Here is a 27,787-nt window from a genome sequence, read left to right as displayed (position 1 = left end):
TTGCTGCCAAAGGAGGTTCAACCTGTTGTTACAGCCAGGGTCCACTGACATTTTTATTTGTTTATTATTATTTGACTGTGAGCTATTTAATGGCAGTGTTCCTTAACAATATGAGGAATCAGGCCATAAACATCTAGTTATTTATTAACACCATATAAAACAGGTTTGCATGAATGTAGCTGGACAAACTTCAAGGCAGCAAAATCAATGTCACTGGGCAAAACCCTGAATATTTCACATCTCACATTCAATGGGTGCACCAAGGGAGACCTGCTCCCCCAAAATAGTGTGTATAGTGTTGAAATATACATTAAAATTTGATTGGAAGATTAGATAGTCCTTTATTGTCATTCAATTATACACATTATACAGAGAACAAAATGTAATTGCACCAGCTCAGGCGAATAAAGCTGACCTAAAAACAACCAGAATAAATAGATTAATATAAACTATGCACTATAGAAAAAATGAAAAGATAAGTAAAGTGCTAAGTGTGGAATAAAAACATAGGTTAAGAATAATTAGTAAAATAAAGATGCTGCATTTTTTAAAATTAAATATATAAAGATAATTTAAACTATATGAAAAGTAGGCCTACTTCTATAATTTATTAAGATGGGTCATGTGGGATGGGTGATTTTATTAATGGGTCATTTGCTGTTTTTACTGTCAGGGTGCGGTGCGGCTCTATCGTATGGATTCCTGCGACCTGCCGTATACCGAAGCGTAACTGTCGCAAAGCCCCACTGTCGTGAACACTGGCCGCCCACTGAAGATGGCGGCGGAGCTGCACCCGCGGAGCGGAAAGCTGATCGGCCTGTCCAACTCCAACCGAACCGCCCGGCGCAACCAGCCGGTCCAGGAGTTCAACCACGGCCTGGTGCTGAGCAAGGAGCCGCTGAGGGACAGGGATGTCTTCACCGTCCGCATTGACAAGAAGGTAAACAACAACAGCCGCCACAGGCCGCCGCCGCCGCCGCTCCGCTGCGGGGGGAGAGCGGCGGTGGGCCGGGGGCCGGGGGCCGGGGTCCGGGCTGGCCGCAGTGGGGGCTCCGCTGCTCAGGGCGGCTCGCACGGCGGGACAGCGAGCAGGGCCGCCGGGGTGGTCCGGGTGAACCAGACCCGGTGTCGGGGGTTTACCGGGGACTCGGAGGCTCGGTGGACTCCTCGGTGAGTTACCGGAGGTTGAACGGACCGCGGGGCGGACGCAGCTCCGCCCGGTGCCGCCTCCTCGGAGCGGGCAGCGCCGAGCTAACGAGCCGTAGCAGCAGCAGCAGCAGCAGGCGGTGTGTGTGTGTGTCTGTGTGTGTGTAGCTCTGCTGGACGGTGCTGTGGGGGCTCCGTGCTGTGTTTACCGGGGCTCGGTGCTGTTTACCGAGCCGCAGCAGCTGAGTAACGCCGCTAACGAGGCTCTGGGAGTGGATAGCGGTCGGTGCCTGTCAGCCCCCCCGACCCCGGTCCGTCGGTCTGGTGGCTAATGCTGCTGCAGAGCCGCTGTCAGAGAGCCACTCTGGACACAAATATGAACAATTAGCCTCTGTTTTATAATGTTTAGTGCCACTAATGATAATATAGCTACAGTGCTGTGTCTGAAGGCCTGAGCTCTTCTCTCTAATACTCTCACACATCTTGAGCCAAGCACAAAGACACCAGCAGCTCTGAGCAGTGTGAACACTAACAGGAATAACTCAGTAATTACACTAATCTAATCATGAACCGTCACTGGTGGGACATTAACTGTCATAATTATTATTCTAACAGTGAATTTGTAATAATTTAAAGATTATAAATATGGCAATGGGCAAAGTCTCCCCCTCATTCCTCAGGGAAAACATCATCATATACTGTATACTATATTTCCTCATGCATTAGGACATTTGTTGTTCATAATGCTTTAACATTAGTGGTTTTCTGTTTGTCCTGTTCTTGTATCTCCACATTTGTCAGTGCCTGTGCACATTTGTTGTTGTTACAGTGTTTGGCTGTTTTCTAGTGGAGGATGGCTTCGTCCGTTGTAATGGCCTCTGCCTCTGCAGTCTGCCAACCTATGAGTTTATCAACGACACGGCAGATCTGGAACGTGTGCCAATGCCAACTGGGCCACACACACACACACACCCTGTAAATAACAGTGTGTGCAGCCAAGACCCCTGTCCGTGTCCGTAGACAGGTGAGGTTAGGTTATTCTAAAAAAACCAGCCATGCAAACAGAGGTCAAGCTGCATTGAGTGGAAGCAGAGCCAAGCATCCTGGGTAATAGCGCTATAGCAGCCTGATATCATATATAAAAGCTTCTCCATCCCCTATGGCGTTCTCAGTCTGATCATAAACGGCCTCATGCTCTGTCATGACATGCATTGCCCGTCTTAAAAAATCAATAACTTTCCATCACTGAGCACACACACACACACACACACACACACAGATTGTTATGAGTGACCGCCGGCCGGGCCGTCCCGTCAGCCGACATCCACCGAGCTGCTGTGGAAATTGGAAAACGAGTGCAGCAGAGAAGCAAATGAAGTGATTTAAATTATTACTTACTGCCAGTGGGGTTTGAGGGGTTTGGGTTTGTGTTTAAGACTGGAAGAAACAACTTCACTGTGGTTTGCAAAGTGATCCAAAGCTGAAATCAGCCACAGCCGCCGGCCCGGTGGGAGCTGAAACAGTCAGTTAGTTGACTTAATGGGATCTGTTTGGTTGAATGTCGTTTTGGGACTTTAGAAATTATGAAAAACAATTGTAATCATGAATAAATTAATAGTGTGAACCACAGGCTACAGTATTTAAAGCCTGAATTTAACTTTTGCAACATTTGATTTGTCTAATTTGTTGAATTCAAGCAAGTTTAGATGAGTTTCATGTTTTCCAAATCTTAATTAGAGGTTTTTTGCTTGTTATTGTGAGATTTTCTTTCCTTTCTGCACCGTTCAGAGTTGAGTTGATAGATAATTTGTTGAATTCAAGCAAGTTTAGATGAGTTTCATGTTTTCCAAATCTTACTTAGAGGTTTTTTGCTTGTTATTGTGAGATTTTCTTTCCTTAGTTTCTGCACCATTCAGAGTTGAGTTGATAGATTTTGTCCATGTGTGTGTGTGTGTGTGTGTGTGTGTGTGGACGGCCTGAGAGCTTTCCCCCTGCTCTGTCCCGTCCCAGCACAGCTTTTGAATTTAAATCGCACACAGTTTAATTTTTCATTCTTTTTCAAAAAGGCCGTCCAGTCCAGTCCAGTCCAGTCCGGTGGTCCTACTTGGCATGTGTGTGGCCGTATCCTGTAGTTACCGGGCTCCTGAACACAGAGAGAGAGAGAAAGAGAGAGGGAGAGAGAGAGAGAGAGACTGAAGGCAGACACCCACAGGCTGCTGTTACATAAGTGAGCGGGCGAGAGAGGGGAAGGAGATGTCTGTCTCTCCTCCGCACAGCGACCCGGTCAGGCCGAGTTACTACTAAATCTGTTAACCTAGATACCCGGGCTGTCGTAGCACACTGCCTTACATAGCACCTGCTCAGGAGGAGGAACACCAGATGAAGAAGAAGAAGGAGGAGGAGGAGGAGGAGGAAGAGGAGGAGGAGGCAGCAGACACGTCACAACGGGACAATGCTGTTTTTTTTTTTAAATGATATCGAGCAGTTTTGGGGGATTCAGCTGTGTTTTGTCTCTGGCACAGAGGTGAGCTGCAGGAAAACAAAATCACAGGAGGAGGAGGGAGGGAGGAGGTGGCAGAGCTTCAATGTTACGCCCAAGGTCACTTCATCGGGGTGGATTCCTGCCAACTTCAACTTAGAGTCCTGTGGAGAGACGAGGGAGCGGTTGGATATTGATCTCACGGTTAAGATTACCTTTGACTAAATTCTCCTCCTCCTGCCTCCAGGCGCAAACTGCACAGATTTTCTCTTGGATGTTTTTCCCTCCTCCTCCTCCTCTTCTTCCTCCTCCTCCTCCTCCTCCTCCTGAGGCCGGCAGGTGGAGGGCAGAGCGCCAGGAAGGAGATCACTCCTCTCCTCGGTGAGATGACGTGGGTTCGTGCCCCCGTGTCGGCGAAGCATCTGTCGGAGCGCATGAAGAGCGTGAATCTCCCAAGCAGCAGCAGCAGCAGCAACCGGCTCCCTCCTAGTAGCTGACTCTGCAACTCTGTCATCATCATCATCGCAGAAGCAAAACAAATCCCCCCCCACCCCCCACCCCCCCCCCGACCCGGAGGAATCAATGAAGTATCACATTATTGTCAAGCTTATGATGAGTTTTATGTTTCTGGGAAAAGAAACGGATACCTGAGGGGCCGCTACCGCCACCGCCGCCACTGCCGGGGGTTATGGGATACGAGGCCAAAGTCACACGCAAAGACACGGAGAGTGTTGCAGTGAAATGTTTGTGTGAGGGGAGAGAGGAGGAACAACGAAAAAGCAACAGAGGCCGGGTCGTCGGTGCTCTGGCCACGTCTGGATGTGCAGCGGTTTCTGTGAAGATCATGATGGCAGTGAGGCTTGTTTGTTGAAGTGTTGTTTGTTCTGTGTGCATCACAAGGCCGGCAGCTCATATTGCTCTTATTATTGGTTTTGGTCAAAGAGAGAAGAGAAGATTGGAAAAAGGGGAAACGATTCAAACCCGCTGTGTTTTTACCGTTAGTTCATGATCTGTCGATGTCATTTCCTCACCTTAGATGAGCAGTTGCAAGGTTTTTCTAGGTATCAGATTAAACAGTATGTGTATTATATGGTCAGGTTTGGTACACTGCTAAAATTGGATTTTGCGTCAGAGGTTCCTCTAGAAATGATGTATTTTGTTTAAAATATTTCTATTGTGAAGCAAACAGTGTATCAGTACTACATATAGACATTGCCTCATTGCTAATATCAAGTACAGCACAATATCTACACCCTACAAACACAGTATGAAACTTGTAACATACATAACAAAATTAAAGACAAGTACATAAATAAATGAAAAACAATAGATGGGGAGATGAACTGAAATAAAAAGCTAAATTAAACCTCTAACTCCCATCCAGGGCTACTCAGGGTTGTACTATAAGAGATGATTGGTTTCCACACCATTTTAAAAGTCTCCCAATCTGTCATGAGAATGTCGAATCAGTGCAGGCCTTAAAAGTTGGTAGAAATTATACATTTTGAATAAAACCAAACACAGTAGTGCAGGGAAGGCCTCGTATTTAACCAGCTCGGCTCACCTGTCTGCATCTAACAAAAGAAAAGCATAGTGTTAAAGCTTATAAAACGTTATTGCACTAAAAAGGAGATGTGGATCTGCATCGACACCAAACCGATCACATTCCTCTGATGTCACCGTCAGCTGATCAAACCAATAAATACATACCTGCAACCTGCAATCCGACCCCTGGGGGATTGTATTACAAGTCTCATACATATAAATCTGTCTATTATATTTGTTTGATCAGTGGGCTGTGATGTCAGCGGGATGTAACACTCTTCCTTCTCTCGGTCTTTGATCTGCTATCTAAATATAGGAGCGGGACGACGACGTGCACATGCACACAGCAGCTACCTCTCTGCATCGATACCGAGTCCGACCTCGCCTTCCACACTTTGGGACGGTGATGTGATGCTGCTGCTGCTGCTGTGGTGGACGACCGGGGATGTGACGACAAAGTGTTCACCCTGGGTTCATTTTGTTTTTCTTACTGTTTCTTTGTAAACCGCCGAAATGAAACTTCGATCATCTCTCTACAGTTGACAGCTGAGGTTTTGTTTGTGTGTTACAGTGTGGACACGACACGCTGTGCTGATTTTCTTTTCTTTTTTTTCTTTTACGAGGGACTAAAAATAACCAGATGGATCATACAACAAGGCACACTTCATCTTCCATAGAAATCTACCTGCAGTTTTTAGCTCAGTACCTTTCAGAGCTCTTTCAGCAGCAGCAGCTCCCACATCACGGCTTCAGTTTGTGTCGTTACTACGCTCTGAATCTGGTGTTAACATCAGCTCAGGATGATGAGTCTGTATTCTTCTCATAGTTGAACTTTCCCTCTCTCCTCCTCCTCCTCCTCCTCAGGTGAACTCGTGGAGCGGCTCCATTGAGATCGGCGTGACGGCCCTGGACCCCGCCGCGCTGGACTTCCCCAGCAGCGCCACGGGCCTCAAGGGCGGCTCCTGGATCGTGTCGGGCTGCTCGGTGCTGCGCGACGGCCGCTCGGTCCTGGAGGAGTACGGCCGGGACCTGGACCAGCTGGCCGAGGGCGACCGCGTGGGCATCCAGCGCAGCTCCCGCGGCGAGCTCCACCTCTGGGTGAACGGGCAGGACTGCGGCGCGGCGGCCAGCGGCCTGCCGCCCCGGCTCTGGGCCGTGGTGGACCTGTACGGCAAGTGCACCCAGGTGACGGTGGTGAGCTGCGAGCCGCCGCCGCCCTCCGCCGAGAGGGAGAGAGAGACAGTGGAGCGGGACGTGGAGGAGGATGAGGAGGACGAGGAAGAGGAGGAGGAGGAGGAGGTGGTGGTGCACGCGGTGCGGGACGACGCGGGAATGACGGCACTGATGAATGTGGCAGCGAGGAATGGGATGATGAATGGAGACGAAGGTAGGGAGCGAAGGTTGTGTTTGTTTCTCTCCCACTCTGCAGGTTGGACTGTGTGATTTATTTATTTAGATTGAGGACAGCCCATATTAATGAACATTGTACATATATGTGAATATGCCAGATTGTAGCCATGGATAATTTCCGTCCAGGCAGGTTGTTGTTGTTGTAATAGTAAAAAAGACACATGAGAAATACATAGAAGAACCATAGAAAACCAATATAAGGAATTACACTAAGAGGGACAGAATAATGACTCAACGAAGAACATACAAACACAAAAACAAAGAAAACAAAAGTACCTCTGGTGTAGTAGGCTACGTATCAAAATCAGCAGTGACCAGAACAAGAAAAGAAAAGAGAAAGAAAAAACGAATAATCTGTTGTGTCTCCTCCTGTCCTGTCAGTGCCTGAGCTGAGCTGCAGTCACAACAGACCAGACAAGTTTCCCAACAACCTGGAGCCCGACACTGGTAAGAAAACTGTCTTCAGATCAGCTCAGAGACTTTTAACCAACACCACGAGCAGAGCGAACTAAGCACCTGCTTAGTTCCCCACGACCACCAGGGGGCCCCTAAAAGCAGTTAACTAGTGTGTGACTTCTGTCAACCCCTGGAGAAATCCTGCTTAATTACAAAAACGCTTGGTGTTGCACATTGCTGTTGCAGTTTATTCTATGTTCACGCTATGAGATAATAACGGATCGTTACGAGACAGAGTTGTTTTCGAGGTAAATGCAGAGACTGCTTGCCGAAAAACTGTCCCCGATGGAAACGCACATCGTAACGTTCCGTTATGTGCAGGTCACAACTTGTCCACCAGAGCGTTTTGGAGTTGTTGGATTGTGTATTTGATGAGTTTGATACAGTTTGATGAGGGAAACCAAGAAATCCCATTAGCCTCCTTAGCGTAGCTCTGAGCAGCTTGCGGCTCTGCTCTGCCGTTCTAAAAATAGCTTGCACCGACTATTAAAGGTAACAAACTCCTAAAACTACAGGGATTATGGCAATGGGCCAATTTGCCAAAATGTTGAACTATCCCTTTAAGTGTAAATCAACCCCAGGCTGCACTTTTAGCTGAATTTGGTTCCATTTCAAATTAAAAAACGTGCCAGGCTAAGATGGTGATTAGAAACATGAAATAAGTTTGTAGTAGGCGTGTAAATGATCAATAATCAGTATCATTGGCAGTAATAGAGGTTTGACCACCAGCAACTGACAGCGTCTCTCTCGTCTTCCTCTCTGTCCTCAGTGCTGACGGAGCACCAGCTCTTCGACGTGTTCAACAACGCAATAGTATCTTTTTATCGCTCCGAGGACGAGGGCGGAGGAGGGGAGGATGGAGGAGGCGGAGGAGGAACAGGAGGAACAGGAGGAGGAGGAGAAGGAGGAGGAGGAGGAAACACAGCCCCTGATTCCTCCTCCAGGAACGACAGAGGGAGCAGCAGCAGCGGAGGAGGAGCGGTGAACAGCGACAGCGGCACAGGGACGACAGGAGGAGGAACAGGAAGTGGCAGCGCCGGAGACGCCGGAAACACCAACAACGGTTCCTCCAGCAACGGAGGAGGAGGAGGAGGGGGGGTGGGGCCGGCGCCGGGGGCCCTGACCCCCGGGATGACCACCAACGACGCGCTGCTCTTCCACGAGAAGTGCGGCACGCTGATCAAACTGAGCAACAACAACAAGACGGCGGAGCGGAGGAGACCGCTGGACGAGTTCAACAACGGCGTGGTGATGACCAACCGGCCGCTCCGACACAACGAGATGTTCGAGGTGATCGCTGATGTTTGCTCGCTCATGAATAGTAATGATAATGAAGTGGCGGAGGATGAGTTACGACTTGTTGACAGTTGTTATCAGTGCAGGTGTTTGTCTACGTCGGGAAGTGAGGCTGATATTTACCAAGTCAACAAAACGCCTGAACTCAGATAGAAAGATGAAGATCATGAGTCTACGTATAATTTAAGTCATTTTCTGATCTGGATTTGTATTTAACCAACAGTCCTAAACCTAAAGATGCTTAAATTACAATTATTTCAACCATATAAAAGCAAATATTCCACTTTTTTTGCTTTATGACTGGAATTAATGACTCATCAGTTTTCAGAATTGTTGCCACTTCTCTGTCGATGTGCTGTTTTTTAAGTTTTTTTTATTAATTGACTCATTGTTTCTCGTAGTTTTTAACACAGTGATGTATGTGAGAGAAATGATGGTGGCCCAGGAGGTAAAAACATGACTAATTGAGATTTGTAAAGACTGATTCATCCTTTTGGACCATCCAAGGGGTTTGTTATTTGTGTATCATGTTGTGTCACAGGAGGTTGTACAGGGAAAGTCACACTCTTCAGGTTGGAAGAATTTATCATAATCAATACGTAACATTTTTTTTTTTGTGTGTTTAATAGATCCGTATTGATAAGCTGGTGGACAAGTGGTCCGGTTCAATAGAGATCGGCGTGACCACACACAACCCCAACAACCTGGACTATCCTGCAACTATGACCAATCTGCGCTCAGGTAACGCGCACACACACACACACACACACACACACACACACACACACACACACACACACACACACACACACACACACACACACACACACACACACACACACACACACACACACCATGAGGCGCTTGATGAAGGTCACTGAGTAATGAACGACTTTCTGGCTCAGGTACAATCATGATGAGTGGCTGTGGGATACTAACCAACGGGAAAGGAACCCGCAGGGAATACTGTGAATTCAGCCTTGATGAGCTCCAGGTTGGTGACCACACACACACACACGCAGACACACACACACACACACACACACACGCACGCACACACGCAGACACAGGTGTATCTCAATAAATTAGAATATCATGGAAAAGTCTATTTCCAGTAGTTTAAGTCAAAAAGCCCCAACCAAGTACTGAGTGCATTTAAACTTTTCAGAAGGCCACCATTTTCATATGAAAAATGCTTTTTTTGAATTGGTCTTTTGTAATATTCAAATTTTTTGAAATACGAATCATTACAATTGAAATATATTAAATAAATAAAGACATTAAATGTTTAATTCTGTTTGTAATGGATCTATAAAATGCATTATTTCCCCTTTTTTGAATTGAATTACCGGTACTGACATATACATTTTCTATAATATTCTAATTTATTATTTTTATATATATATATATATATATATATATATATAAAAATAAATAAATATCTAAAGCTGCCACCTACTGTGCAAGTGAGTCTGTAAAATCTCTGCCTCCTCCTCCTGTCGTCTTTCAGGAGGGAGATCACATAGGGCTGATGCGTAAAGCCAGCGGCGCGCTCCATTTCTACATCAACGGCATCGACCAAGGTGAGACACATCAAGAGGCGAAGAAAACTCAGCGCTGATGTGTGGGAGGGGGTTTGTCATTGTGATGCCTTTAAGAAGAAAACCAACCAGTCGGTTCAGATCAGAGATACGTGACCAGGAGGAACATTTTGTTTTTGTTTCTCTGATCTCATGACGATGATTCTTGTAAAACAGATAAATCCTGCACCTCCCACTTCAAACCTCTCTATGTTTTTCCAGGTGTTGCGGCAGCGCAGACCCCCGGCGTGGTCTACGGCGTGGTGGACCTGTACGGCATGGCCGTCAAAGTCACCATCGTCCACAACCACAACCACAGCGACCGCCTCAGGCGCAACAACGCCATCATGAGGGCTCTGTCGCCGGACGTCGGTCGACCCCGGCCGTCCCTCTCCCTCACCCCGGACCCGGAGGGGCCCGACCGCCTGCTCTTCCACCCCAACTGTGGCCAGAAGGCCGCCATCATCAGCGACGGCAGGACGGCGCTGCGGCCACAGTGAGTCACCAATAATTTGACCAATAGATTTTGTAGAAGATGGAGCACAGAGATTAATACAGGGTTCCTACGCAAGTATGGAAAAGTATGGAATTTGATTTTATACATTTCCAGGTCTGTAAAAGTATGGGAAATGGAAACTATTGTACGGAAATTATTTTATTTATCTTATCTTGGTTTGGTCTTACCTATTTGGGTTAATTGTTTTGTATGTGCTATTGTACTTAGCTACAATCTCCTGGTAGTTATTTGGTTGCATAATGGCATACCCATTCAGAATAATGAAAACAAATGATAAATTGCATGCTTTTTTTATATTATGCACATCTATTTACTTAAATATCACAAATTATTAGATTTTTTTTACAGAGAAGTCTGGAAATTAGGGTCTGGAAAAAGTATGGAATTTGGAAATTTTAAATGTGTAGGAACCCTGTTAATAAACTGACGCATTTACACCCTCGTCACAGCGCCACCGATGACTTCAACCACGGCGTGGTCCTGAGCAGTCGGCCCCTGCGCTCCAACGAGGTGTTCCAAGTCCGCATCGACAAGATGGTGGACAAGTGGGCGGGTTCCATCGAAATCGGAGTCACGACGCACAACCCTGCGTACCTGCAGCTGCCGTCCACCATGACCAACCTGCGCTCAGGTAACAAAACAATAAAAAACAATAAAGTTTTCCCCCCCGAGGAAGCTGATGATGAGTCATCAGGAGTGTGAGCTGCAGTTCAAACGCGTCACAACAGAAACAAAAAACAAACACTCGTGTTTTCCAGGGACGTGGATGATGACGGGGAACGGCGTGATGCACAACGGGACGACAATACTGGACGAGTACGGACACAACCTGGACCGGCTCAAGGCGAGTCCCACCCGTCACTCTGAGCTCCTCCTCTACAGTCAAGTTTTTTGTATTTTTTTGTATTGACTCTTTCTCTCTGGCGTCTTCAGGCGGGCGACACGGTGGGCGTGGTGAGGAAAGAGGACGGCAGCCTCCACTTCTTCGTGAACGGCGTGGCTCAGGGCCCCGCCGCCTGGAACGTCCCCCCCAGCGTCTACGCCGTGGTGGACCTGTACGGGCAGGCGGCCCAGGCCACCATCATGGACGACATGGGTGAGAGAGAGAGACTGTTGGAGCAAAATGAAAATGGAAAAATTTCACCTCCAATGCTCAGGGCCGTTGTATAGGGGAGAAAGGTGACGATAACTCTAGGGGCCCAGCGCCCAGTGGGGCCCACAAAAAACCCCAGTAGTCTAATCTTGACTGACTGAATTATTCTGCATAAGACCCTGACTAATACTCATAGTAATGCTGCATTAGCATCAAAACAAAGTAGGCTAAATAAAAAATGATAATACATACGTAGTCTAAGAAAAAAAAGTGGAAAAGTTAGGGGGTAGGGGCCCACTTTAGTATTCTTTCAGGGGCCCAGAATTCCTAGCAACGGCCCTGCAACGCTGCAAAGAAAAGTAAGAACAAAGAGTCACTAGATGCAACAAAACAATATAAGTCACATTACACCAACACTAAGGGTCGTTAAAGTCATGAAATTTTAGTTGATGATTAATAGCCATACAAAGAATTGCGAATAATGTTTAAATTGTCTTTTTCTAATTATTTTAAGCCACTATTATAGTATAAGCCTAAACATAGTTCAATAATACACATACACCTTATAAAGAAGAAGATTTATTGGCATTAAATATGGGAACATATAAAAAAAACTGCATTTCTCTTTGACTTTAGGCTTTGCAACTAAATCCATGATGCTAATGTCAATAGCTATTCATCGTAATGCAGTCGTCGAATATTAGAAATTAAAGCGCCGGAGATGAACAGTTTGTGGTGCTCCACTCATGCGCAATTAAACCATAGAGAAACAGGTGGAAATCTGCCATGTCTGTTAGATTCATCCAGCTGTTTTTATACAGATGAATGGAAACGATTTTAATTATTTATGCAAATTATTAATTAATTATGCAAAAATAATTGCGATCATCTCAAATAATTGCTTAATCAGCAAATGATGTGATAATTGTGACTGGCCTGCCATCACTCAAATCAACTAAAATCTGACCTGAGACGTTCAACACACTCAGGCCACTTCTCTTTGGACTCTGAGGAAACATCACAGCTTTTCCATAATAAAGATTTCGTTTATTATTCCTCTCTCTTCCATTCATGAGCAGTGGGTGACATTTGTATCACTTTCTTATTACTCCACCCTTTAAGTTGTGATGTTTGTATAGAGCTTCATCACATCTAACAGGAATGTTCACACTGAATCCATTGATACATTATTAATGTGTTTTCCTGCCAATATGACACAATATTCTTGCATTTCCAAAACAAATGGGAGTGAAGCACAGTTTCCCTGCAGCAACACGTTTCCAGCTCAGTTGTCTCTGTAGTTGTGATCCAGTTGAAATCCTCACTGCTGTCGTCACCATATGTTCTCAGACTCGGGCTGCAGAGTTTCGCTCTACATCTTGGAGTTGATCTTCCTCCGTGTTGTGGATTTGAGTATTGATGTTCAATAGACTTTGAAGATGAAGATCTGACTGTTTCCCCTCCTCTTCCTCTCCCTCTCTCAGTGGACCTCCCCCCTCTCCCGGAGGACAGCTCCGAGGGCCCCACGGCCATGTCGCCCGGCAGCCCCTGCTCGGTGGCCGGCGCCACCACGACCAGCGACCTGCGCTTCCACCAGCTGCACGGCACCAACGCCGTCATCACCAACGGGGGGCGCACCGCCCTGCGTCAGAACTGCCGCAGCGAGTTCAACGACGCCATCGTCATTTCCAACAGGTGACGAGACGCCACGACGATTATGTCGTTGGTGTTTATGTTTTCATCCATCAGGAGCGGCGTCGGCGTAAAAACCCACAGGCTGCGGCTTTTTAAACAGCTGGAGCAGATTTCCTGTTTTTTGTTTTGAGCCGTTCAGATTCACCACATCAATTATCATCTGTGACAGTCAGCGGGCTAATTAAATCTCATTAGTGGAACAGACTGACAACAACACAGCAGAGGACCAAGTGTTTCACTGTTTGAAACCGTACGACGTTTCATCCCGAGTCATTTCTCAATAATTATGATGCACAATAGTTCTGTTTTTTATTATTATTAGTGCGGTTAAAAGGTCACAAGATACAGATGAGCAGTTTGAGGTTGTGTGTAAGATCAAGAGTGTATAGAAGATGCCTGACATCACATGACATGGCAAGGCATCTTTATTTATACAGTGCATTTCATACCAAGGCAACTCAATGTGCTTTAGATAAAGACAAAACGTTTAAAAAGAACAGCATAAAACAGCGTTAAAACAATGTTAAAAAAAAATTGTTAAAAAAAAGAGTTAAAAGCAAGAGCAAAGAAGGATAAAAAAGTAGAGAGAGAAAAGAAAATAGATAAAGTTTAAAGTTCTTAAAAAGAGCTCAGCTATAAGCACATGAAAAGAGAAACGTTTTTAACTTTGATTAAATGATAACAGTTTTTCCATGACTCAGCAGTATTACCTCGTCTCCTCCGTGTTGCAGGTGCCTTCGAGATGGAGAGCTGTTTGAGATCGTTATTCAGAAGATGGTGGACCGCTGGTCGGGTTCAATAGAAGCAGGTGAGGTCTCCATGACGCTTTCTGTCTTCACATCATCTCACATTTCACATATTTAAACCATAATTTTCGACGTTAAGTGCACGCGTGTGCTGCTGTTCTGCGTCCAGGTGTGACGGCCATCAGGCCAGAGGAGCTGGAGTTTCCAAACACGATGACCGACATCGACTATGACACCTGGATGCTCAGGTAGAGATGCACCATGGGAATTAGTTTTTTTTAACATTATAAAGTTGTAGACTTTCATATTTTTAGAATAATTCCCTTTTATTTATTTTATGACTGTCAGTTTTTCAAATTTTGGTTGTAAACTCTTTTGTGTCTGCCCTTGTTCACAGTGGTACGGCCATCATGCAGGACGGCAACACGATGCGAAACAACTACGGCTGCGATCTGGACTCTCTGACCACGGGCTCTCGCATCGGCATGATGCGCTCAGCCACCGGCGACCTCCACTATTACATCAACGGCGTGGACCAGGGCATGGCGTGCTCCGGCCTACCACCAGGTAGAGAGTTGGTGACGGCACTAGTGATGCTACTGGGCTTGAACTGGGAGTGTATTTAATACCTCACCCATCTCTCTCTCTGTCTCTCTCTCTCTCTCTCTCAGAGGTGTATGCGGTGATCGACCTGTACGGTCAGTGTGTCCAGGTGTCCATCACCAGCTCCTCAGGACCACTGGACAACAGCCTCTGTACCAGCAACATCACCGAGAAGAGCTTCCCCATTCACTCACCAGGTACCAGCAGGAAACACATGGATAAAACTAGATCTGATTATTGGTGTTGTATAGTAATAATTATAATAACTTTATTTATGTAGCACCTTTAAAAACACACGTTTACAAAGTGCTTGACAAAAACAACATATGGAGACCACAGAAGACAAGTCACATAGAGATGGACCACCCAAACAATACAGCAACACAGGCAAAACAAGTAGAACCCAACAACAAATTGAGACCAGGAGGAGTCGTATTAAGATGCAGGATGCAGTTCATTAGATAAAATAAATAAAAGGATTATATATGGTAAAAGAAGATGAGATAAGACACAATAAGATAAAAAAAAATGATAAGAAGAGAAGAAGAAGGCGTAAAAGTAAAACTAAAAGCCTCTGAGTAAAACTGTTAAGATAAAATAACCAGGAGAGTAAAGGTACATTAAGACGGGGAATAGAAATGATGGGAAACAAAAGGAAAACAATAACAAGATGATAAAAAAGATAAAATCTGTAAAAGTAGGTTTTAAGAAGTGATTTATATTTTGTATAAATCTGTAATTAAATAAACAATAAACCAGAGGAAGAAACAGGGAAAAAAAAAAGTCACTGATGCCTCATAACCATCTTTCTCCTTCTGTCGTGTGTGTGTGTGTGTGTGTGTGTGTAGTAGCAGGCGTGGCTCATCGGCTCCACAGTAAACACGGTAAGAACGTGGTGCTGCTGGGCGAAGGCTGTCAGGCCATCAGGGTCGGAGGTTACGCCCACGGCATCGTGTTCAGCGCCAAGGAGCTGAAAGCAGATGAGCTGTTTGAGGTGAGACGGTTCACAGAGAAAAAAAGAAAAAAAAACCCAAACCATCCAGACCTCCTCCTCCTCCTGTTCTGTGTGTAAAAAGGACTTTATTAATATTCTCTCGTTTCCTCCTCCTCCTCCTCCTCCTCCTCCTCCTTCTCCTCCTCCTCCTCCTCCTCTGCAGGTGAGGATTGATGAGGTGGACGAGCAGTGGTGCGGCTCGCTGCACATCGGCCTGACCACGCTGGCGCCTCCGGAGCTGCCGTCCTGCCCGCTGTCGGGCCTCTCCCCCTCCCTCCCCCACCTCCGCACCAAGGTCACCTGGCTGCTCTGCGGCTCCGAGGTCCGTCGCAACGGCGTGCTGCAGCGCCAGAACTACGGCAGCTCGCTGGACCGGCTGACGGTGAGTTCTGCAACCTGAACTGCACCGATATATAAAAGCTCCTGGCGGCCGGACGCCGGTCGGGGTCGTAATCCGTACAGACGACCGCAGCCGATTGTTAGATCTGGTTGCAGGTCGTGACGTTCCTCCCCCTCCGGCTGGTTCAAAGCCCCGGCTTAAGGAGATAAGGTGTTATCAGAGCTCGGAGGCTCCACAGAAGCACAGACAGAAATCGGCTTCATCTTAAAACACAAAACGCACGTCTTTTCATGTTAAGCTGCTTATTCTCCAACCAGATATTTCATTTTTCTCTCTTTTTATTCTCTGATCTGTTTGATTGCATCACTTTAAGCTGTTTATCACTGTAGTGTTTGATTTTTTTTTTGTCGAATCACTGTAAAGTATCGTTTTGAAAACAACAGGACCACTTCACTCACTGTTCAAGCTAAAGAGTTTTAACACTTGGTCATAATGTGAGAGAAATGTGCTCATTTAATATTGACTTTAAGGCAACAGCAGCCACAGACTCACATCAGGTGAATGTTAAGGAAGTGCATTATAATCACAGTCTTCAGTGTTTCTCATTTAAATTTAAATTTAAATTGTTTGTTGACTCATGTTCTGTGATGTATAGTTGTAGCATGATGCAGATCAAACCCCAGTTTAATTCAGTCCTTATGCTTTTTATCAGATAGATGTGGAAAAGTATTGACATGCTTCACAATCACTGTGTGGCTTCAGTACGGTGGCCCTGAAGGCTCAACACACTGCAGCTCAACCCTTACCCTGGCCAAATTGATTAAGCTGTTTTTGTAATTTGCAGTGTGTTTGTGTCTTTGCAGGTGTTTTCTTAAGTTGCAGCGCACTGAGCCCTCAGGGCCACCGTACTGCAGCATTCTTATTTTTACTTTTCATTCACATTTGAAGCGTATAAGTGAAAACACATTTAGAAACATCAGACTGTCCATTATCAGTTATCTCAGCACAACATCAGCGCTCTCTCTCTCTCGTGATAAAACCACTCTGTGTTCCCCTAGAAGACAAAATCTGTATTTTAATTAAATTTTCTGTCCAAATGAAGCTGTGGACATTCCTCTCTTTCCTCCCTGAGACGGTTAAGACATTAAAACTGAACACCGTGTGTTTCCAGGTTGGGAACCGTGTGGGCGTGAAGCGGTGCAGTGATGACACCATGCACATCTACATCGACGGAGAAGACATGGGACCTGCTGCTACTGCAGTGGCCAAGGTACACACACACACACACTCACTCTGTCACACACACACACACACACACACACACACACACACCTGCAGTAGATTGATTTCTCCTCGGCCCCACGCTGCCGTTCAGCTGCTCTCCTCCTCCTCCTGCCTCCTGCAGAATGTGTTTGCGGTGCTGGACCTGTACGGGCGGATCACGGCCGTGTCCATCGTCAGCTCCTCTCTGATGGAGGACATGGAGAGCGTCAAGGCGCCGTCGCTCTCCTCCGACAGCTGCAGCGAAGGAGAGGAGGACAGCACCCCGGTCAGAGAGGTAGGAGCCACGGGAGAGTCTGTCCGTCTGTCTGTCAGCAGCGTGTTCACAAGTTACCGAACATCTGGACAGGACAGCTCGGCCCAGGTGTTGTTGTTTTTTTAAAGCGATGATTCCCAAAATAATCATCACCGTATCCCGTCCTCAGGTGGAGGTGGCGGAGACGTGCGCGCTGGTGCCCACCGTCATGGCGTTCCTGGAGAACCACGGGAAGAACATCCAGCTGTCCAACCAGAACCTGACGGCGGCCCGCGTGTCCAGCTACAACCAGGGCCTGCTGGTCACCGCCCAGCCGCTGCCTCGCCAGCAGCTGTTCCAGGTACGGACACGGTGTGGTGGAGCATGGAGTTTAGGTTATTTAGCTCAGTGGTTTGAGCACACAGGTACCACCATATTAAAGAGGCAACACCGGTTCGATTCCCCCCGGTGTGGCCTTTGCTGCATGTCATTGCCCCCTCCCTTCGCCTCTCAATATCCTGTCTCTCTGAACTGTCCCATCAATTAAAGGCAAACATACTTTAAATAATGAAAAAATCATTTATGTATAAGAAATGTTTTTGCTTTAAATTTGATATATTATCTTTATTCTTTAACTATTTAGTTGCCTCACATCTCAGCATCATTGAGCAAACAAAACTTTTTTTTTTTAAATGTTTTTTATTTCAATATCCTTAAATAAAGAATATTGAATTTTTTTTTATTTTTTTTTTTACAATATATCAAATTTAAAACAAAAACATTTTATTATACATCAATGCTTTTTTTCATGATGTCTGATGCGTTTAATTTATTTAAACACTAATGAGATTATGTCACAACATTTCTTGTCCAGCCTCCAGGAGACCAGAGTGTGGTTTCTTTCAGTTCACTTGAATTTGATTTTTGATCAATTTGGTCAATTATTTTCATCAAACACCTTACGAACATTGTTGTGACGGAGCCTTGAGATTTAAGAGTGTAGGAAATACATTAATTAGCTGAATGAAAAAAGTAAATTATGATGTATGGTAGAGGTTGATGTGAATGTAAAGACATTTTTTTGTTGTTTTGTCGTTGCCAGTTCCAGATCGACCGTCTGAACCCCTCATGGACGTCGTCGCTGTCGTTAGGGGTCATAGGTCACTCCCCCGACCGGCTCAACTTCCCCTCCACGGCGTGCTGTCTGAAACGCTCGGCCTGGCTGCTGCAGAGAGACTCCGTCTTCCACAACTCACTAAAGGTGCATACCGACTAAATCTGTATCATATTGAGAATGTCTTGTTTGTCTCACATGAGAAAACAAATCATCTGTAACGGTCCAGCGCTGTCCAGTTTTTCATGTTCCTCTCCGTTCCGTTCGTGCTCAGATATGTGAGAACTACGGTCCTAACCTGGACACGTGTCCAGAGGGGACGGTGTTGGGTCTGCTGGTGGACGCCAACAGCTGTCTCCACCTCTACGTCAACGGCATGGACCAGGGTATGGCGGCGCAGGACATCCCATCACCCTGCTACCCCTTCATCGACCTCTACGGCCAGTGTGAACAGGTCTGAACACACACACACACACACACACACACACCTGCTCTGTGCACCTTGTTTACTACAAATATGATTTAGATATTTCAAATATAAATATAAATCGTTCAATCTCAATTTTGTCCCTTTTTCTAACTTGCATGGTTTTAATTTGAGCAAGAAAGTTTTTCAGAGCTTTGTCAGGTTGTTGTTAAACTATAAAATAATGTAGTAGATAATAAACAGAAATAATAACTGTCATATTTCCCTGTAGTCTTGGTGTTTCATTGTGGATGTAGATCTTTACATGGATCCACACTGAGTAATATCAACACCATTTTTTTTTAAATCAGATCTGGATTCACCAAAGTTTGTTTGTGACCCAGTGAAGCTGTTACATCCCTCGCGCTAAGGTACTGTACTAATTGTGTTGTCATCCCGGCAGGTTACCATAGTGACAAACAATGTGCCAGCAGTGGGTGGAGAGAGCGGCGAGACCCGTTGTCAGGGCGACATGGAGAAGGCCGACATGGTTGACGGTACGAAGCAGAAGATTTTTAAACTGTTTCTGTACATCCGCCCGTCTGGTCCGACTGTGAGTGAGTTTCTTCTTCTGTGCAGGAATCAAAGAGAGTGTGTGCTGGACGCCGCCTCCGGAGGTCAACCCCAACAAGACCTGCGAGTACCAGGCGCTGTGCTCACGCTTCAAGGACCTGCTCACGTTACCAGGTGAGTCTGACCCTCCCCCACCACCTCCTCCTCCCCCCAGCCTGTGTCTCTTTAAACTACTACTACTACTTAACTTCTACTTGCACTTTAGAACCATACTGCCCTACAAAGGCAAAGTGCAGTATCTGTAAAAATGCCATACTGAGAAAAACTGCTTTTTGTGTTTTTCATTGTCAGGTTTAAGCATCAAATTATGAATAACTACCAAGTCTATAATTGATTATTAGATAAAGGTGGACTGAATTAAATGTATTTTGTAGTTTGTCTTTCTGACCAATTTTGACCGTTTTATGGCAGATACTGCACTTTTGGCTTGGTTTTGGTGCAGATACGGCACTTTGCCTTGGTTTTACAGTGCTTTTTTGGATGGACAACAACTAAATAAAAAGCCCAATAACTCTGGAAATGTTAGCAGTACCAATATCAAATTCTACCAGATTGAAGAGAATATGCCACACTTTTGATTGGTCAAAAAAAGAATAAATGCAGATACTGCACTTTGCCTTTGTAGGGCAGCATAGATCTCAGATTATTTATTATATTTTATTAATTTATATTAGTAAATCTTGCCTTGTATCCTTTTTTTTCTCCCTTTTTTTAAGCGAAACATTATCTTGTTTTTATGTGTGCAAGTGCATGAAAATGACTATTAAACTGAATCTGAATCTGAATTAACGCCGCTCTCCTCCACCGCTGTTTCACCAAAGACGGCTACTTCAACGAGGATGCCAAGTACAACCTGTGTTACTGTGAGTCCTGCCACAAGCTGCGGGGAGACGAGGCGTATTACAAGAGAGGCGAGCCGCCCCGCGACTATGCCCTGCCCTTCGGATGGTGCCGCTTCGCCCTCAGGTGACACGCTGCTTCGACTTGCTGATGTCTGATTGTCTTGTATAACAGGGTTCTTCCCACGTGTCCTGGAAAACCTGGAAAATGGTTGACCAATTTTTCCAGTCAAATGTCCTGGAAAAGCTTGAGTTGTCCTGGAAAATTATTGATCACAATCGTGACAGATTTATTTTCCAAAGAAGTGCCTAGTAAGAAAACTAGAGACTTTGAGTTGATGAGTGTTTCCAGTATTGGACCAATTGTCTCCGCTGCTGAGTGACAGATAGAGGAGCAGTAGCAGAAAGCTGTCATGGGAGTGGTTTAAAAACAAAAACAACATGTTTTTGTGTTGTTCTATGATAAATTTGTCATAATTAATTAGTTAGAGCACATCTTAAATCAGACTTCTGGGAGAGAGAATGAGAGAGAGGAATAAACATAGAAACAAACTGGTTAAATGCACAAACATAAGGTGCAACTGTCAAATAGAAAACAGATTTCAAGATAAGAGTGTGAACCCTGTGTAATATGGATGTCCCCTCTGTGTGTGCAGGATCAAAACCCACTGTGAGGTATCTAATGCACTGAAGAAGTGGCACATTGCGTACCACGGCACAAGTGTGGGAGCCCTGCGACGCACGCTGGACCACAGCCAGCTGCTGCCTGGTAGGAAGTCGGCCGATTCGATTAGCTCTGACGTGCAGAGTCCTTCCAGAAACACATGAATATTTGATGCTGTTTGATTATATTGTTGTTGTGATGATGTTGATGATGGAAAATTGCATAGCAGCTTCTCTGGCTGTTGCACCGACCTGTTGGACAAGAGAATCACGTGTCACTGACATGTTGTTGCAGGGACGTCGTCCATCTTCTCGGTGTCTCCGGTGAAGGCGGAGGGGCCCAACGGCTACACGGAACCAGAGGAGAACAGCGCGCCGGGCAGGGAGGTTCCCAGAGTGCGGCTCTCACCGACCATGCGCTACTCCGGCTTGGAGATGTTTGCTCCCAAAGTGCAGTAAGTTCACCTGTTTTTTTTTCTTCCTTTTTTTAAACATTTTTTCCTTATTATTGTTATCATCATCACAGGTCACATAACACAGCTGACATCGATCTCTTAGTTCACAGTTATTATAAAGAAACAGCTTATGAAAGCAGCTGTTACAGTACTGTAAACGTGTAATGTTAAATAAAGTGCCGAAAACAAAACCTGATACAATGTTATTCCCATACTGCAGTGGCTGTGAGTCAGCACAGTGTGCAAAATATATATATATTTGTAAGAAAGAAACAAAACTAACTAAAGACAGAAACGAAAAGTGGTACAACAAAAGCACAATGATGAATGAAAGATGGGCTTAGTAACAACAGGTGCATTCACTTGTAGGGAGACAAGTCAAGTATATTGTCTAAATTTTGAAATATGTTAGTTCAGAGACCAGGCAATCCTTTTCAAACCATCAGAGAGATGAACAAAAAAGATAAGTGGACAGAGAGAAGTAATTTACCGGTAGTTTGCTAAGTCTCTGGGCTGTCACTGTGACATTCGTACATAAGAGACCCATTTTGACCATGACCATGAATTTATCCATTTGTTGACAAAGTGAAAAAGTTACGATGAGGTCCACATTGCGAAAAAAAAAAATTCACAGACTTCAAGAATAAATTCATAATTTTACTAGAAAAAGTCATATTTTAACCTGTTGTTTTGAGAGGAAAGTTGTTTTAACCCTTTGATGCACAACATGGGTCTAAAGTGACCCGAGTGAGTTTTTTTGTGCTATATCTTTGCGAAAAATGTATTTCATCATATAGAATTCCAGGTATTCCTCAATTAACTTGTTTTTGATCATAATACATCCTTATTTTATTTTTTACTTTTTCACTTTTTTAATAAAAACACATTTTGTATCACTACCCCTCTAATGCGCAACATGGGTCTAAAATGACCCACATTCATTTCCAATGTGATTTCATGCTGAGTGATAGTTTCTTTGCTGTAACTTTTGAAATCTATCTATTTTATGATTGAATGTTCCAAGTATTATTTAATATATTGTTTTTTATTAGTGGGGTCATTATTTCCATTTTTCATTTCTTACTTGTGAACAAAAATGAACAAAAATGTCTCAGTGAGTGGACCAGTTGAAAAAACAAGTATAGCAAGAATACTTTAATTTTAGCATTCCCTCACTATCTATACCAACAACAGACCATTGTTTCCTTGATTATCAATAATGACTAGTCATTACTTGTCCTTTTTCCCCATTAATAGCTCTGTTGACATATTCTACTGTGGTCAACAGCTAGCCATAGTTTATTCTATCTGAGTAGGCTATTTCAATGTTATATCTTTGAAATCACTGCACAGTATTTATCATTTTCTTCAGTAAATATTATTTTTTAAGCACATATAATCATATTTACTTGTTTTACAATTATTCCAATTTACCTAAAGAAACATTTGATGACTCATTAAAGATAACTGTGCATAATTGATAAGGTTTTAGTTACCTTGAATAAGTAGCTACATTACTTGTCATAAAGGGAAATACCTTAATATTAGCAAGTTAGCTAACTGTTAACATGATGACATGTTCTAGCTGGTGACAACAATAGAATAATATTCTATTGTAGACACCAGCTAGAACATGTCAACAGCTACCTAGCTAGCTAGCTGGTGACATGTTCTACTGTAGTTAACTAATACAGTAGAATGTAGAAATGTCAACTGCTAGCTAGCTAACTGGTCCACTCTCTGAGACTTTTTGTCTATTTGTTCATAAAATAAGAAAGTAAAAATGGAAATAACACCCTGTACTAATTAAAAACAAGATATTCAAATGATACTTGGAGGATTCAATCATAAAATATATTGATTTTAAAAGATACCACAAAGAAACACTCACCCAGCATGAATTCACATGGAAAATGAATGCGGGTCATTTTAGACCCATGTTGCGCATTAGAGGGGGTGTGCATATGTTGTGCATCAAAGGGTTAAAAGAATTATTGTAAAATTGACTTTGTTCTTGTAAAATTATGACTTTTTTTTCGTAAAATTGACTTTATTCTCGTAAAAGTATAACTTTTTTCCCGTAAAATTATGACATTTTTCTCATAAAATTGACTTAATTCTCTTAAAAGTATAACTTTTTTTCTGGTAAAGTTATGACATTTTTCTCATAAAATTGACTTTATTCTTGTAAAAGTATAACTTTTTTCCCGTAAAATTATGACTTTATTCTTGTAGAATTATGACTTTATTCTCGAAGTCTGTGAAAAATGTTTTTCTCGATGTGGCCCTAATACTCCGTTGTAAAAAGTAATCCTTTCCATTACATATATACTGTATCATCTCTTTGTTTTTTTCCTGCATGAAGAAGGAGACGGAGCAACAACACTCAGTCTAACTCTCCTCTCTCTCCCCCGGTGCAGATTTCGGGACCCCCGCTCTCACCGCTGCCACCAGGCCCAGGTGGGATTCCAGGTGTGCGTGCGTCCGGGCTCCTACAAGGTGGGACCCCAGACGCTGGGCCACAGCGAGCCCCTGGACCCCCGCTTCAGCAACTCAGAGATCGAGTGGATCACGAAGGAGCAGGGCGGCACGCTCCTCTACGGCCTGCTCGTCCGGATCGAGTGAACGGAGCGAAAACAAGGGAGGCAATCGGGTGGAAGTGGAGGGGAGGGGTCCGGCGGCACCTCCTCGTACTTTTAATAAACTGACAACCAAATCCAACCCCTGCCTTGAGCAAGAGACTCCTCTGGAATCCAGATGTTCCTACTCTGGGTTGTTGACAATTCAGCATTATTTTTGTTTTGTTTTTTTTGTTTTTTGTTTCTTTTGGTGTTGCTCTTGGAGTCTTTTCACAGCCGGGGGCTACGGCGGTTTCAAAGAAGAACAGACACTGCCTGCACTTTATGTTTTGGACACTCGTGGGCGATTTTTTTTTTTTAAACTAACTTCTCATCGACACGACATGTTTGTTCATTCACTGCAGTTAGTTATTATTTTTCCCCCGCGATCTAATTTTCTTCCTCACAAACAGCTACTTTTTTTTTTTTCTTTTTACCTTTCGGCACTTATTTTAACACTCACCCCCCCTGCTCTGGTCAGTGTTTTACTTTTGGAGGAGCTGTCCCCTGCCAACCTGCACGTAAACGGACTGTCACCTAAAAGAGACTGAAACGTGGGTCAAAATAAATAAAAAAAAGAGGGAAATAACAAACAAACTAAGACTTCACAAGAAGATGAAAACAAGGAAAACCCAAGAGTGTCTTGTGACTGTGACTTCTTTGAGGGGGGGGGATTTTAAAAACTGGAGGAAGAAAAAATGTTTACACATGTACCACTGTTTGTTGCTGTCCTCTTTGTGTCTCCACATTAGCTCTGGCTACTTTTCTTAGTCCTGTTTGCATTTTTGTCACGGCCCAGCCTCACCTCTCACTCCTCTAGACAAATGAAGAAAAAGAAAAAAAAATCACAAACTAAAAACTGTGGAGAAAACTGGAAAAGTTTGACAGAAAATTTGAACGACTGGCAAATGATTAGCGCTACATGTGAAAGGATACATCATGAAATATTTAAATATTATATATATATATTATATAGATTTACTTAGGTATTTGGTGGGTTGTGATGCACCCACTGCTGCTGGCACAAGCGCTAAAGATTTAGAGGAACTTTTATACGTTTTGGGAAATAAGCTTATCCGCTTTCTTGCCTAGAGTTAGATAAGACGATTTACACCACTGTCATGTCTGTGCAGTAAATACAAAGCTACAGCATGGAGCCAGCTGTCCTGGATGGATCCCATAGAGAAGCTGTGGGGAAAGTCAAAATATTTGATGAACCAATCACAGTCGAGATTGGTTTTAAAGTAATTTCCACCTGAGCTGAAAAACACAGTTTGAAAACAATTGACAAACTGTGTTGTTGGCTAACTTCAAACTTAGCTTTAGCCTTAGCTTACCTAGCTTTAGCTTAGCTTTTCTATGGGAAGCAACCATCCACTCAGTTAAGAGGAGGACATCCACCAACCAGCAGCCCTAAAACTCACCCATTAAGACGTTATCTTGTTTGTTTAATCCTTACAAAGAATTCATCAGTTATTATGGCAAATATTATTTTTTGTTGTTGTTGGAGCAGTTGGTCATTTCTTGGCCTGAAGGTTACTGGTTTCCAGGCAACCAATGGACACTCCACTGGTTGCCTGGAAACCGGTAACGGGCATTCCACTGGTTGCCTGGAAACCGGTAACTGTCAAGGCCAACACATAAAAAAAACCTCCAACTGTGAATTTTATTTTACCACTGAGTTTTGTACAGATTAAACAAAGGAGATCTAAAGTGTTGAGCAGTGAGGTTTACATGTGCTGGTAGGTCGGTTTGTCACCGATAAACAGAGGAAAAAAATGGCTCTAGCTTCATGTTAGTATTAGCATACATATGGAGGAGTACTGACAGTTCAAGAGCGAATAACTGCTATTCCCAAAATGTGACTTAAGTGTTTTTAAAGGTGGTTTATAATGGATTGAAGCCAAAGGGTTCAAGTGCTTTTCCACATCACTCCCACTCCGCCCCCCTTCCTTCCATCCATCCATCCCCTCCACCGTTTACATTATTAGACCCACACGCACACACACCCTCCTCCGCTCCTCCATCCATCCGTCATGTGTTGAGTGTTTACCGGGCAGGACCTCCAGAGCCGACCCCCGTCGTCTGCACACCACCACCTGTGCTGGTGTTTACATGTGAATGTTATCAATTAGGGCTCTGCGGTTCTATTATTACATCGACTAACATTGATTTACATTTGTCAACATGTTTGTACAAGGGTTTTATTATTTGATCCAGAACATCCACCTTAATGACTGATTGTATGTGAACAGCTTTCTGAAGCGTTTTCTTTTTTCTCTTTCCTTTTTCCACCACCCTCAGTCCTGTTGCCAATTTGATAAAAACCTGCTACAGAACAAGAAAACCCATAGTTTTTATTTTTTATTTTAAAAGGCACAGTTTTGATGAGTCAAACTCAAAAATAATAATAATTGAAGAAGCTCAGTCACCTTCTAAGAGCAGCTGTGATTTGACTGATGGAAGATCTAAAGGGAGGTTTTGGCAAAGGCTAAACTTCCAATCAAAAATGTGAAAAATATTATTATTATATGGGTTATTTACGGCCCAGTGCTGCTTTGTACAATTTGATTTGTATTTTTTGTTTTGTTTTAGTTTGTTTTTTCGTTTTTCTGTATGTTGCGTTGTACAGGCTGTTACATAACAAATCATATCTTCCTGATTTATAAAAAATGAAAATAAACTGACAGACAGTATGCACAGAAAGATGGTTTCAAATGTGTTTTGTCTTTTGGGGAGGTGGGGGAGGAGGTTGTAAAACAAAAAGATGCCATGAAGAAAAGACGAAACCTACTGGTGCTTTTGGTTCCTTTTTTTCCACAGTTTATTTAAGAGTAGGAAAGAAAAGTCCGGTCACTGACATGTTATTGCAGTGTTGCATACTTTCTCAATCACACCTTTTCCAAAATGCTGTAGACTAATTACTCATTAAGGCCAATAGTGGGTGTTTTCATAGCTTTTTTTTTTTTTTTTTTACAGAGAGATAGTGGCTGCTTCAGGTGCAGCTCTGTCCTGCCATGTAAGAACAGACACACACGAAAGTGATTTAAAAACGCAGAAGAGTTCAACAACTAAAAATAGACAAATTACTTGTCTACTGTCCCACAAACAGAAGTAATGATGCCGTACTTGTGGCGGAGTACAGTAGCGTACCACTAACAGACAGTGATCTGCTGGATGATCCTGTTGGGTTGCATAGTCGGTTTAAGTTTACTAATCTGTTGTCAGCTGTAAAGACACTCTTCTGAACCAGCTTCGCTTCGCCTTTTTTTTTTTTTTTTAAATTGGACCCTGAGTTTTTCTTTTTTTTGTTATTTTTATTTTAATGTCCACTGACTTTGAGCTGTTCACTCTGACCCTGAGCTCTTCCTGGCTCGTACGATTCATTTCAAACAAGAGTTCAACACTTTGGGAAACAGGGCTTATTTGCTTCTCTAAGAGTTACAATGATTACAGGAGAAGGCAGGGAAACAGCTAGCCTGGATAAAAATATCTATAAAGTCACGTATAACAAGAACAACAAAGGTATTCTGATTCTGGTTATATATATATATATACATATATATATATATATAAATAATAATTTAACTGTTAAATAATATTTTAACTGTTCAAAGAAAAACAGTTAACACACTGACACAAA

At 43.8% G+C, this 27,787-nt stretch overlaps 1 protein-coding gene across 2 annotated transcripts; it reads left to right on the top strand.

Moving 5' to 3' along the window:
* The first annotated feature begins 736 nt into the window (after positions 1 to 736).
* neurl4 (neuralized E3 ubiquitin protein ligase 4) lies at positions 737 to 26,797 on the top strand. Of its 2 annotated transcripts, none has more exons than XM_083992967.1 (29): positions 737 to 940; positions 6,035 to 6,557; positions 6,962 to 7,027; positions 7,806 to 8,326; positions 8,962 to 9,073; positions 9,238 to 9,326; positions 9,843 to 9,915; positions 10,135 to 10,408; positions 10,879 to 11,060; positions 11,188 to 11,273; positions 11,363 to 11,525; positions 13,007 to 13,217; positions 13,949 to 14,025; positions 14,133 to 14,211; positions 14,361 to 14,530; positions 14,635 to 14,763; positions 15,415 to 15,560; positions 15,724 to 15,942; positions 17,072 to 17,170; positions 17,306 to 17,458; positions 17,607 to 17,777; positions 18,519 to 18,677; positions 18,805 to 18,984; positions 19,400 to 19,493; positions 19,576 to 19,683; positions 20,391 to 20,535; positions 21,065 to 21,177; positions 21,367 to 21,526; positions 23,947 to 26,797. In XM_083992967.1, exons 1-29 carry the CDS (start codon positions 776 to 778, stop codon positions 24,149 to 24,151), a joined length of 4,872 nt encoding a protein of 1,623 aa, XP_083849093.1. In that variant the 5' UTR covers positions 737 to 775; the 3' UTR covers positions 24,152 to 26,797. The 2 variants fall into 2 exon arrangements, with proteins under 2 accessions (XP_083849093.1, XP_083849092.1); XM_083992966.1 differs by having other exon boundaries at positions 765 to 940; positions 14,103 to 14,211.
* Positions 26,798 to 27,787: the final 990 nt, after the last annotated feature.

This window comes from Trachurus trachurus (assembly GCF_905171665.1).
Source record: "Trachurus trachurus genome assembly, chromosome: 18".
Taxonomy (NCBI): Eukaryota; Metazoa; Chordata; class Actinopteri; order Carangiformes; family Carangidae; genus Trachurus; species Trachurus trachurus.
This window is presented reverse-complemented; position numbering and strand designations above follow the sequence as displayed.